Consider the following 12,835-nt stretch of genomic DNA (forward strand, 5'->3'; position numbering starts at 1 on the left):
TCCCTCAATCCATGGAGTGCCGCATGCAATATTCCCCCCGCACTTAAATCCCACTTGATGTCCATCTGAATGCTTTAAGCCTATGAGGTTCAATTATATCCATTTGTAGCCTTTTAATGTTAAATGTTAATGTCTTTAATCTTTAATCTTTAATCGGGTGCATTGTCTGTCTCTGTGTGTAAGTGTGCTTTAAGATCATTTAAAAAGCTTGTAGTTCTTGTTTCTGTTTTGTTCGGTATAGATTCTTTTTAGTTTCAAAATGGACGTTTCATAGATAGATATAGATATACACGGTAGATACATAGTATGTATAAGGTATTCTTTCCCTTCCTTCCTTCTTTGAGCAGAAAATGTAGCGGCAGATGGTAAAAAGTTCTTTGAAGCGAGAGACACGTGTCCTGTGCAGAAGTGGGGATTGGATTGGATTGGATTGTGTGTCTAAGGTGGTTTTATTTTCTTTCTTTTTTTTAGTATAATTTTAGGCATTTTTATCGAGTAGATATTGGCAGTTTTCTAGTGTTTGTTTATGCTCGAAGAAAACTATTGGCTATCACGATCCTTCTTAAGTCCTTCAACCCAATGAAAGGCAAGTGGTTTGCCCCACAACCACCAGCGAGCCTCCAGCTACCCCGCCTACTCCGCAGATTGTTACATTGACTTTTGAAATGCAAATCAAATGCAGACCACAGGATGCATAAACCATGAATGCAAATAAACCCTGCACTGCACTGCATGGAATGCTCATATCTATCTGTTGAGATGCCTCAACAATCTGTTCTCCGTCTGTCTCTCCCTACTTCTATAGAAATCACATGTTCAAAATGCTCTGCGAACCCGCCTCCAGGCATTCCCCTGGACTCCCCTCCCTCCCGTCCCTTTCGATTCTCATTTATTCGTTCATTTCGAATGTGTGGTGTGGTGGCTTTTGTGTGTTTAACTTTTTACATTAATCTGTCATTTGGTTTTATTTCAAAATTTATACAAAATGCAACTTAAATCAATTTCCATTTTGAATTCCATTACAAGGAGCAGGAAAAACGAATCGGGATGCGGGATCCCTTCCGTGAATACATTTTACATGCGACCGCAGGTTTTGAGGGGGGATTTTCCTGCAATTTCTGGTTTCTGGAATTGGTTTTTCTTTTTTGTTTGTTGTCGGGTGCGCTACTATTATGTAACTAAACTTTTATTTCTTACTCGTACTTTCTTGTCATACACTTGGTGTTCTTTTTTGTGGTGTTGATGCCGCCGCGCCTTCAAAATTGCTTTCATTTCGTTAATGCTTTTGCTTTTCGATTTTCGATTTTCAGTTTTGGTGTTTTTTGTTTTTGTTTTTCTTTGTTTTTATAACGTAAATTTATTTATGCAATTTGTATCTCCATTTTGTTGTTTTGCTTTGCCTTTTAGTTTTTTGTTGTTTTACTCCTTTTTACAATACACATTTTATATAATTTGTTTTACAATTTTCTACAATATATTTAATCGGCATCCGCACGCATGCCCCGCACTTCGCCCACCTGCCGCGCCTTGTCCAGCTCCTCCTTGACCTTCTCCTCGATGGCGCGAATGTCCTCCATTGTTAGACCGTACCAGCGATCAGTAGAACAGAAAACTTGGCTATAAATATAGCAGAGGCACAAGATTCGATTAATTAAGAGCTTAAGAGTGCTCCCTTTTGGGTGTCATTTACCGATGGAAGTTTGTGAAGAGGCGTCGCTCTGACTTTTGTATGAAATTCTCTACTCTTGTCTGCAGGCCGAACCATTTGAATTCGCATGTCACCAGCTTGTAGCAGGTCATCACGGGATCCACACGCTTTTTCCAATCGGCACCGAGCAGGGGCCCACGTCCCGTCTTCTTTGACTGGTAGCTGGCAAGGGGAAAAGCCATTTAAAATCAGTTTATGGGCATATAGATTGAGGTCTTACGTGGTGGGATCCTCTTCGGGCTTAAAGTCTGCAGGCAATATCGGATCATTGGCAATGTCGATGTGCACTACTTCGCGTGCTTTCAGCTTATCCGGCGTCAGCTCGTGCACCTGCAACACACAGTAGGAATAGATCAAAGGGGAAACAGATCACAAACAGAACAGAGACCTTAAGACAATTTCATTCAAGACATTGAAAGCGATTCTATATATGTCTAGCGAGTGACATGCACATGGAAAAGCAAAAATAGCGAAACAAAAATGTAGCAAAATATAAAATTTAAAGGCCACGGCCAACCGCACACACTCACATTCGGTAGATCGCCAAGGTCATTGTCGAAATGATTTGATTCGATATGCATAAGAAAGTTTTTGTCCATATAACCAGGATTCTTATTAACAGAAGAACAGAACAGTTGTACAGAGATCAAAAACCATAAGCCATAAACCATAAAAGCCAAAACCAAGCCAAAGGAAAACGTTAGTGGGGAAACACACACACAAGCAAATTGCATGGACGATCGATTGATTGATTGATATTAGTCGATATATGGCGATTAATGAGATTTTAAATGAAAAGGAGAAAAGGAGGAACACAAATTAGTGGCATTTTGTCAGGGATCCATCACTTACATTCTCTGAATCGCCCGCATCGCCGACGTGCAGCGTGTCGATGATTATTTTAAAGGCATCTTTCATGAATTTGGGATTCTAGAAATTCGATAAATCAAAACAACAGATTTTTGTCATAAATCTAATGATCACCCTCCCCCCCCCACGCTTTTCCCACATCCCCCATTGATGATAGACCCCTTAGTCCATTTACCGTGATAATTGTTCGACAATAGGGATATGCATTCCATGCCTCCTCGTGGATCTCCAGAGAGCCCTTGGGTGCCAATAGTCTTATGTACGCTGGAACTTTTGATTGCAGATGATAGATCTTATATGTATATTGACCGGAAGTGTATTTGCCACCTGCAGGAAAACACAAGAAAACAAACAAGGATTATTATACGGATCATCGGTAGAATAAACAGGATTAAGTGGCTCCTCACCGAGCAGTGGAAAGTTGTCGAAGGGCTCGTTCTTTAATACCTCAATGCCCTCGCCACCGCCTGTGTTCTCCTTCGACGCCTCGGCCACTGAGAACAATTGTGCAACTTGATACTGACAAAAAAAGAAGAAGAGAAGAAAAGTTTCATTAACTCTGAGCGGCTTGCGGGTCTCCTCCTTCTCCTCTCTTACCTCTTCCACAGTCAATGGCAAAGTCACGCGGCTGCAAGGAGAAATATCAACGAGAGAGAGAGAGAGAGAAAGAGAGTGCATAAGCGAATGAAGGCATAAAAGGTAACATTACAAGATTTTAATTAAGTTTTATATATGTATATATCGTGTGTACGTGTATATAACATTTTTTTAATTAAATGCAGGCCCTGTGCATAAAAGGACATTCCGATACTCTACTGAAGGATGGGAAGGGTTACTTGGGGGTTTGACACAAGCCACAAAAGTATTTGCTCAGAAAATCTTAGAAATAACTTTATTTAATGGCCACAAGACCACAGACCACAGACCACACGCCACTTAGCCACAACTACTCTAAAGATTTTCTGAAGATACAGATACATATACATATGTACGTAAGATAAGCACTTTGATGGGGCAAACACTCTAGCTGATAATTGCCACACTTTCAAGCGCCACTCGGGCGTATACGTATCTGCCGCAAAGTTGAGATTCGTTTCGACTCGTTTCGTTCCACCTGCAGCATAATTTAAATTCTCGCATTTTAATTAAAAGCCGACACATAAATATGCATTGACCGAAAATAGCCAGCGACAAAAGTGCCGCCCCAAAAGCTTTTCCCATTTGCATGTGGCAGCCTCCAAAACGTGCAACACACACACACATTCGTCCTCTAATTACCAAAAAAAAAAACATTAAAAAAAGGGTTGCAGATGGGGCTGCAGGAAGTGTGCTGTGGGTCCTTAGCATAATTATGCCACAGCCTTGAAACTTTTTTCGCATTGCCTGACTTTTGTTGCGGCTGTTGGTGGTGCCACATGCCGCAGCAGTGTCGTTCGGGGAGGGGGACGGACGCGGGACAACTTAATTGCACACAAATTTTAGCCAGAAAATATTTACAAGAGGCAACACGCAGCCGCTCAACGAAGTGGATATGCACTTTCCTTTCTTTGGATTACCCCTAATGTAACCTGAACATTCCAAGACCTACAGCAAATCCCGAGAAATGGTTCCAAAATCCCACCAAAACCTTCCATTTAAACATGATTGGCAATGCTCCCCAAAGAGGAAGTTCACGTTTTGGCCACATTTTGCGCAAGTTATTTTCCAAGAAACTGCAATCTAGGAGCCCAAGTCACGGGGAAAATGAAACATTTGCACAGGTAGTAATAAAGGGTTAAATTGCTCCCCTGGTGATAATGCAGGATGGCGGCAGGAAGCCAAGCTACGTTCGGCATGCCACATCAAGGTGCAAAGCAAAGCTTTTCCTTGGCCATAAAGCACCACACGGCACCGTCTTGGCCCCATCCCAAGTTTATGAGCTGTCATCTTGGTCTTGTTGTTGTTGTTGTTGCTGCCTTTAACCCCCCACAACGAAACACACAAAACACGAGGAACAATCAAACTGAGAAGCTGGGAACTTTGGTGCTTTGTTTGACGAGGAGACTGCTGTCGGCCGCTGCTGCTTCCAGACGCAATTAACCTTTTGGCCCTTCTGTTGACACTTGTAATGATGTGTTTCCTAATTGCCATCCGAATAGAGCAACTGGTGGGCGTGGTCGCCCAGAAAAGTTGCCTCAAACTATGCATCCCCCCTCGCCCCCTAGAAGGTTAAAGTTCGCTGTGTGCTGCCCCTGCCCCTTCCCCCTTTTTATTCAGTGTTTAACTTGTGACTTAGCTCATGCCAGGGATTCCCCCTCAAGGGGGGAAGAGCTAGGGCTTAAGGTAAATTAAAACCTCCTTTTAATGCCGCCTCTTAATTGTTAATGAAGTTATTCGCGAGTACAAAACTAATTAGAAAAGGCAAATAAATTGCAGGTCGAGTATTTCGAAGGTGCCGCCGACTGTTAAAACCTCTCTTAAAGATGTTATTCAAGTTAAAGAGTTCATAGTTCAAACAGTTCTTTAGTGAGAGATATTTCCCTTAAAAACCCCACTTTTAATCAATATTTATTGAACACACACAGAAAAATATGAATTTCCCTTGAGAAATTCCCTCGATTTCAAGGCTCTTGATTCATTTATTTATTCTTTAATTAAAGTTCAAAGTTATTGACAGTTCAATTATCCATAACATTTATATGGTTTTGTTGTTTTTCTTCTTTAAATATTCCTTCCTAATCCTTCAATTACTCTGAACAAAACTGGTACTCGAAACTTTTTTTTTCATCAAATTTCATCGTTTAATCAATTCAAATTGTAAAAGTTTTCGTCGCACAAATAAATTGGCAATAAAAAATTATTTCTCCTGTGTATATTTGTCTTTCTTTTTGGAAAGTTTTCTTTCGAGAAGAAGAAACTCATAAAATCCGAAAAATCAAAAACAAGAAGAAAATATTAAGGCCCCCAAAAGAACTAACAAAAACCCAAATAGTTTGTGACAAAAGTTTGTGTCCCAACCAGATACAGATACATATATGCGAGTAAATAAATTTCCAGAGGGGTCTGCCAAGGGGCGGGGTCCTAAGGGAGCGAAAGAAATAATAGAAACAACATCTATGTACAAACTGGGTCAAAAATATCCCAATTCGAAAGATCAAACGATAGGAGACACGCCAAAGTCCTCCAATTCCCATGCACTGGGAGAAAAAACAGTGACACCCAAAGCAAATAATTCCAATGGCTAGAGGCGTTAATGCAGACTGTTTTCTGTATTTCTCTCAGTGCATGTGCGAGTGACACACAATGAAAGCAATAAAGAAATTATGCAAAAACGAAACAACACGAAACAAAGTACAAAAGAAATCGCCACATATGCGAAGAGCTAAAGCAGAGGAGGAGGCGGGGCTACAAGGGCCTGGGGTTTGCTTAAGGACTGTCGCCGGCGAGAATAAGAGAAGACAGACAGAAAGAAAGAAAGAGTGAATAAATAAAAGTCAACCGAGTCACGAAACAAACAATAACAGCAGCAGAGACGCAGCAGCAGAGCAGCGGGGGAGGAAGAGTGCTCTCTTAATGAGACCAAAGTTGCCGAAAGAAAAAAACCCTCAAGGGGGTCTCGCGCTCTCCCTCTCTGCCTCTCTTCCCCTGTGACCAAGCACAAGCAGGGAAATTGTTTGCTTTTGTTGGCATAATTGAAAATGGAAAGTGAATGTGTGAGTGGGACAGATTGAGTTTGACTCGAGCTGCGAGAGAGAGAGAGAGACGGGTCAGAGGGGGGGAAAAGGTGGGAGAGAGCTTCTGGCCATGGCTCTTGCGGTCGCTTCGTGGGCGGCCGCCACACTCGGACGACAATTGAAGGCTGAACTGAAGCACAGTAATAATTGATTTACTTCGCAGTAAAAGATGTCATGGGGAGAGATTGTAAGCGGGAGAATGGCTGGTGGCAAGGGGAGAGGTTGTATCCCACATATATGATATATGTATAATGAAGGTTGGTTTTTCTTTCAAGGATATGATTCATTGAATCGATGACAAAATCAAGTTAAAGCTAAAGGGAAGAAAAAAAGTCCATCAATGAAAGGCTGGAGACAAGAGTTTCCTTAGGATATCCATTCAGAAATACCACTAAAATCGAAAGACAGAATGTCGAACAATATCTTCCCTACAAGAAAACACTTCCCAATCCATAAACCACATCAAATATACTCTCCAAAACTCTGCCTTCTCTTCTTGTGGGTAAGGGTCAAAGTCATAAGCACCCCCTGTGAAAACCCACAATTAAACTTAACCCAAAAAAACCCCACGATTGCCTTGGGATTAACCTTGTCTAACAGTCGTTGTTTTTTGTTTTTTTGTCTCTACGGGGCCCGCATATGGCATTAGGCCATCTGATCTACCATCAGTCACACTCAATTACCAACAATTTGGGGAGTACAATACATTCGAGTCGTGTAATGATAATACACAGACACATAGAGGCCTAAACGGCTACAAACGGGTCACAAACGTTTCCGTGTTATCTTATCAGAGAGAACGAAACGAGTACATGGAAAATACAAATGGCGGAACTGAAATTAGAGCTCGTGCCATTTTCAAATTGATTGGAGAGTGGAGAGAAGGCCGAGGGGGAGGGGGGCCGACCCCAAGATATGTCTGGGACACAAAGTACGCCTGTACGGGGGGGCTGTAAAAGTCACGCCAGAGTCACTCCAGAGTCACGCCAGAGTAATGTCATGCTGACATTGAAAACCAGTTTCAGCTTTTAGAGATCAAAGTTGAAAGAGTTAGAAAGAGAGAGAGACCACAACTAGAATACAGTGAAATCTATTTATCCAAAAGAGATAGAGAGAGAAAGAGAGATGTGAGAAATCAAATATGATATTCAATAACTAAATAACGAACAATTAGCGAAGCTTTTTCTCTACCCTTTTATGTGAAATTAAACCAAAAGAATGATTGATGATTATTTTTGCAAAAACTTAATCCCTTAAATTCCTCCTCGTCATAAATACCAAAGAAATATTTAAAAATATTGATTTACCACAAATGATATCCTATCCGAAATGTAATCCTATAGCTACGAACCGCACTGTAGGGCACTCTATGAGAGGAGCATGCGTTTTTATTATAAATGCACTTCCCATTCGACTATCAATAAAACCGTACTCCCTCCCCCACTTGTTGGCACTTAAAGTATTAATTTGTTGAAGAGGGAGAGAGATGTTTATCCGCGGAATTGCAGATGCCACACAAACATACAACATTTAAGCATGCCATGCCACATTTAAAGTGCAGGTTATTTGGTTTATGGCTTTCGCGTTGATTGTACAATATTTTCACCGCTCCGCTGGTTTCGTTTCATTTTTGCCATTCGTCCCGGAGGCAATTTCAAATTGTTTATCAGCCTGCAGTCATCATACTATACGTGGGAATACGTGTGTACACGCATACATACTTATATATTTCGTGCATTTTTCATTTCCTATTTAATGAAGGCGTTGAAATTTTCAGCAACCAAATGGTTGCTTTACACTTCAGCGAGAGCCAAAAATCTGGCCATAAAAACATTTTTTGCAAATATGCAAATGTGTTCTGTGGGTTTACGGATAGGTTATTGGCGAAAAGTTCAATATTTGTGCAGCCCATAGGATACAGTTTTTGGTAAAATTCAGCCCCATGTAAGTTTTCCCCACAGGTCGTCGCTCCCTACAAGATTTTGATACGACTTACAAAAATAATCCCTTTATCAATTTGCTTTACAATCTCTCCCGATTGATGTGAGTGATTGTAAGAGCTGCGATGTAATTCAATTGATAAGGAAATGGATCTGTAAGGGTTAACCTTCTAACGTGTCCTCAAATGGTTACAATATTCCTTAACCTTCACGTGGCATCTGCTGGCAGAAGAGGCAAAATCAATTATACAATAAATTGAGGAATTCAATTTGCAGCCTTTTTGGCAATTTCCGTTCATAAATTAAAACGAATAAGAATGCCCGAACAAGAGTTACGACTAAGGGATGCCCTGCAATCACTACAGCACAAAAAGGTATATTATTTCCATGCGCTAGTACATTTTTTATGGCTCCACTATCTCCTTCCAAGCATATAGAAATAAGCTGATAATATATAAAGCACTACAATGTACTGTAGTGCACTTGGCTTTTACATACCACCTCTGGTGACAAAGATACCCGTCTATTCCCCCCAAATACCCATCATGAATATCAATGTCAGAGAGCGAGAGTGTGGGAGAAAAAGAGAGACACAGAGGGACGGCCAGCTGGAGTGTGAGAGCCAGAGCGGAGGCAACTGATTTCCAGGCAGAGACGTGAATAATTTGCAAAGAGAATCTTTATGGCGTTTATAGCATTGATTGGAGGCACATTTATCAAATTTTCTGATTGAGGGACATTTGTATACCGATCCCGAACCCAAAAACTAAGAACCCTATGTGCTATAGACCGTAGTTTATGCAACAAACCAATAAAATCTTATCGACCATTTATTTTACAACTTGTTTGATTAAAGCATTGGTAGCGCAAAAGAGAGGTGGAAGCGGGGGAGAGAAAGAGCGAGAGTGAGTCACTGCTCCGCCAACAATAATGCGAAATTGACAACGTGGCACCGGTGGCAGTGGCGGCGGCGTCAGCGGCGCTTAAACAAATTGAAAGTCGGCTTCCACATGAATTTCGCAGAAATTCAATGAGAAATATGGTTGAAGCCGAGAGAGGCCAATAAGTGAAAAGACGCTTACGTAGCCTCCAACTTGAAACTCATTACGTCACCTGGACAAGAGAGTAGCTAGCCCAAGAGAGAGAGAGAATGCGAGAGTGAGAGAGCGTGGCAGACAGCTCTGATAAGAAAAACATATTTTTGCGGTAAAATAAATGCACAAGAAAAAAACAGAAAAGCAAAACCAACAGCAACAACAAAGACTGACACGCGACAATGACGAGAGACACAGAGAGAGGGGGAGGGAGAGAGCGGGAGCGAGCACAAAATCGATTTGTCACAAAGTATTTTGCGGCTTTGCTTGTGTCATTTCAATATTTCAACTGGAAGATTTATGCATAAATTAGGTACTGAAATTAATACTCACAATTCTTTGATCTGCATTTTTTCCAAATTTGTATTTCACTTTTCGAAAACGCTGAGAGGGAGGGAGAGAGGAGAGAGAGAGCACAGAAATAAATTAAATTTGCATTTCTCTCTTTTCCATACATATTCAATTGGAACTATAAATAAATGCACTTGCACTCAAAGAGCAGCGCAGCCTTCAAACACGCATTTTATTCTATATTTAATTTATCTTAGCAACAAAACGGTTGCCTGGTGAGGGGTACACACCAGAAGAGGGTGCTCTTTTGTTTGGCTGCCAAAAAACTACAACATTTACTTTTCATTCACTTTTCAATACAATTTAAACGAGCGGCGTTTCAGTTTCATTTAAGTTGGTTTTTTCTTGATTTTTTTAAAAAACACGAGTCATATGCCCCCACACACACGCTGACACACAACACGCACGCACACAAACACACACAGTCGCAAATCAGTTGGTTTTGCGGCAAAATTTATTCATCAAAATGCAGACGTACAATATAACTGTTTAGATTGTTTGCCTAATCGCCGGAAAAACGTTGCGCGTCCGTACTATTAGTTATGTGTATTTTGTTGTTTTTGTTGTTGTCAAAATCATCAAATCCGCCCGCTGAGAAATTGCTGTGAAAAAACTTTGGGCTGAAAAGCACTACACGGTAACTACACATTTGCTACGTTTTGCTACATAATGGGAGGAAAAAGAGGGTATGGATAACAGGCAAAACGGCCCAGAAAAGGCTTCGCATGCAAGGTAAAATACACCCCTTTCCCGAATATACCTTGAATCAAAAAACCGATTTTGTCTTCAAGGTAAATTGTTCATCAAAACACGGCGGGGTGAGGTTCGTACGAACCTTGCAATTTCCCTTGGCTGTTTTTGCCTGTGTCCATACCCTTTTTTATAGGCTATTCAAAATTAAGACTCATATTTTCGTTGCGGAGAGAGCAGCAGTGCGACGGTCTGACCCTCAGAAATATACCATAAATATACCGATGAAAAACTTAACCCACCTAACACTCCCTCTATTTTAACCGCGCAAAATAATTCTGACTAGTTTCTGCAATCGTTGGACCCTTGGATGGCAAAAATTTTCTCAATTTTATAGTATGCCTATGCAAGTTTTTATACCCTACGTTGTCAGAGAAGCTTTTTTCGATTTTAATGAAAAATACTATAATTTCAATAGCTTAAATATAAATTTTCCTGTTGTAGGATGGATAATGATGCGAAAATTCCCAAGGCTGGTCGTTTAAAACGATATTCCCATTTCAATAGAAAAGTGGTTCGTCTGTTGTATCGTGTTGTTCAATAGTTCTTAAGTCCTCGAAGTATGGATTGAATTCAGTCAATTCTGGAAGAAATTCCTCTTCTACTGGTGGCTCCTCACCTACCGGATGTCCTGGAGTTGTTGTTTCTGTCACCTTCTTTGTTTTCGGACTCTCGGTCACCTTTCGCTTTTTTGGTTTCGGTGGGACTTCAGTGGGTTCGTTGGTTTTTTTTGGAGGGTGCGTCTCTATCTTTTGGTTCGTACCTTCTGTCACCTTTTGTTTTTTCGGAGTCCTTGTCGGTTTCTTTTGCTTCGAACTTGGTTTGACCTTCGGTTTTTTCCGGGCGGCCCGAGTAGTGGTCTCGTTCTCGTCTTCTTCCTCATCCTCCCAATCTTCCTCTTCTTCTGGGGTCACCGTCCCTGGATTTCTTTTCTGACTTTTTGTCACCGTTGCTTTTTTCGGATTCACTTTCTTTTGTTTCTGAGTTGACCGAGCTGTCGAATCTTTTGTGACATTTCTCTCTGGAGGTTCCGTGACTTTCTTTTTATTCGGGCGCACCGTCAGTTTCTTTCCTTTCGGACTTGCCGTCACTTTCTTTTCTTTCGGGCTTTTGGGCGCCTTGTTTTTATTGGGTTTCTCTGTCTCATCTTCCTGATTATCGATCTCTTCATCTTCATCATCTTCTTCCTCCTCTTCCTCCGTATTCTCATCATCCTCTTCTTTAGAGTGCTGCGTGACTTTCTTTCTTTTCGGACCCGCCGTCACTTTCTTACTTTTCGGATTGGCTGTCACTCTCTGTTTTCCTCGTTTCCGAGTAGTGGTCTCTTTTTCGTTTTCTTCCTCCGCATCGTCATCGTCTTCATCATCGTCATCGTCATCGTCATCCTCCTCTTCCTGATCTTCCTGCTTTTTCGGACTTTCTGTCATTTTCTTGGCTTTCTTCGGTTTCTGAACGGCTTTGGTGGTCTTTCGGATATGCGGACGTGGAGCCCTTGGCTTAAACGGGAGCCTTCTAGATTCAGAGAAGTCCCTCGTCTGCGAATCTACCCGCATACGAAGCGAGAATTTGACGTTTCCCTTGCCGGGGATCTTCTCATCAACGGGCATGTTCTTCGCCCAGACCACACACTTGATACTGACCTCCTGGTTCTGGGGCATTTCCGTTAGCTTGAGGGCTACCATGCGCGTGACTCCCTTCATGTTGTTGGAGGCATCGTAGTAGGGACCCGGAATGTAGACAATGGTGGGCGACGCACCCTTCGTCACCTTACAAGTCAGCCAGATCCTGCTCTTGCCGCCATACTTGCCCAATATGTCGTCGAGTTCGTCGGGCGCACTGGATGGCAGATCATCGACGCTGTCGTACGTTTTGGGCGTAAAGCCGTACACTTTATTTATTTTGACGAAGACGCAGGGAGTTTTTGCTGTACCGTATCCCCAGAGCGTATCCGGGTTGCACTCGTGGAAGAACGTAGCCGCATTGGCCGACAGGTTTTTCAGGGCATTGTCGATGGTGTCGGCTATCGGGTAGATTTTCTTCTCCAGATGAGTGTACCAGGATATTGTGGAGGTGTTGCTGGGCACAACGGACAGTCCCGGCGCTCCCTTCGTCCACCTGGGATGATCCTTGGGTATAATCGCGTAGTGGAATATAATCAACCACGTTGCCACGAGGAAGAAAATCAAGAAGTATAGAAGGAGGTAGAAGCCAACGATCCTGAACCACGCCCAGGCCGTACGGCCAAACAATTGATTGTTGTCCAGGTCCAAGACCTTCTTTTGCCAGGGAATATCCCGCTTCTTGCGCGTTACCTCCTCTTGGCGGAAACGCTTTCGCACTTTGTAGTGCCCCGCAGGGATCATCAGGTCCTCTGGCATTGTTCAGAGAGTTACAGTGTTTTTCTTGTTT

At 42.0% G+C, this 12,835-nt stretch overlaps 2 protein-coding genes across 2 annotated transcripts; both read right to left on the reverse strand.

Annotated features, from left to right (window-relative positions):
• Window positions 1–1,405: 1,405 nt before the first annotated feature.
• LOC6594052 (phosphatidylinositol transfer protein beta isoform) lies at window positions 1,406–10,255 on the reverse strand. Its single transcript, XM_002019839.2, has 9 exons — window positions 10,155–10,255; window positions 9,659–9,709; window positions 3,176–3,206; window positions 2,986–3,097; window positions 2,754–2,905; window positions 2,561–2,638; window positions 1,929–2,038; window positions 1,691–1,870; window positions 1,406–1,617 (listed from the first exon to the last, which is right to left on the reverse strand). The coding sequence occupies exons 2-9, from the start codon at window positions 9,673–9,675 to the stop codon at window positions 1,479–1,481; spliced, it is 819 nt and encodes a 272-aa protein (XP_002019875.1). The 5' UTR covers window positions 9,676–9,709; window positions 10,155–10,255; the 3' UTR covers window positions 1,406–1,478.
• Window positions 10,256–10,849: 594 nt separating this feature from the next.
• LOC6594053 (DNA ligase 1) lies at window positions 10,850–12,834 on the reverse strand. Its single transcript, XM_002019840.2, has one exon. It carries the CDS (start codon window positions 12,802–12,804, stop codon window positions 10,927–10,929), a length of 1,878 nt encoding a protein of 625 aa, XP_002019876.1. The 5' UTR covers window positions 12,805–12,834; the 3' UTR covers window positions 10,850–10,926.
• Window position 12,835: the final 1 nt, after the last annotated feature.

Source organism: Drosophila persimilis, unplaced genomic scaffold (assembly GCF_003286085.1).
Source record: "Drosophila persimilis strain 14011-0111.01,24,50 unplaced genomic scaffold, DperRS2 tig00003933-arrow-pilon, whole genome shotgun sequence".
Classification (NCBI taxonomy): Eukaryota; Metazoa; Arthropoda; class Insecta; order Diptera; family Drosophilidae; genus Drosophila; species Drosophila persimilis.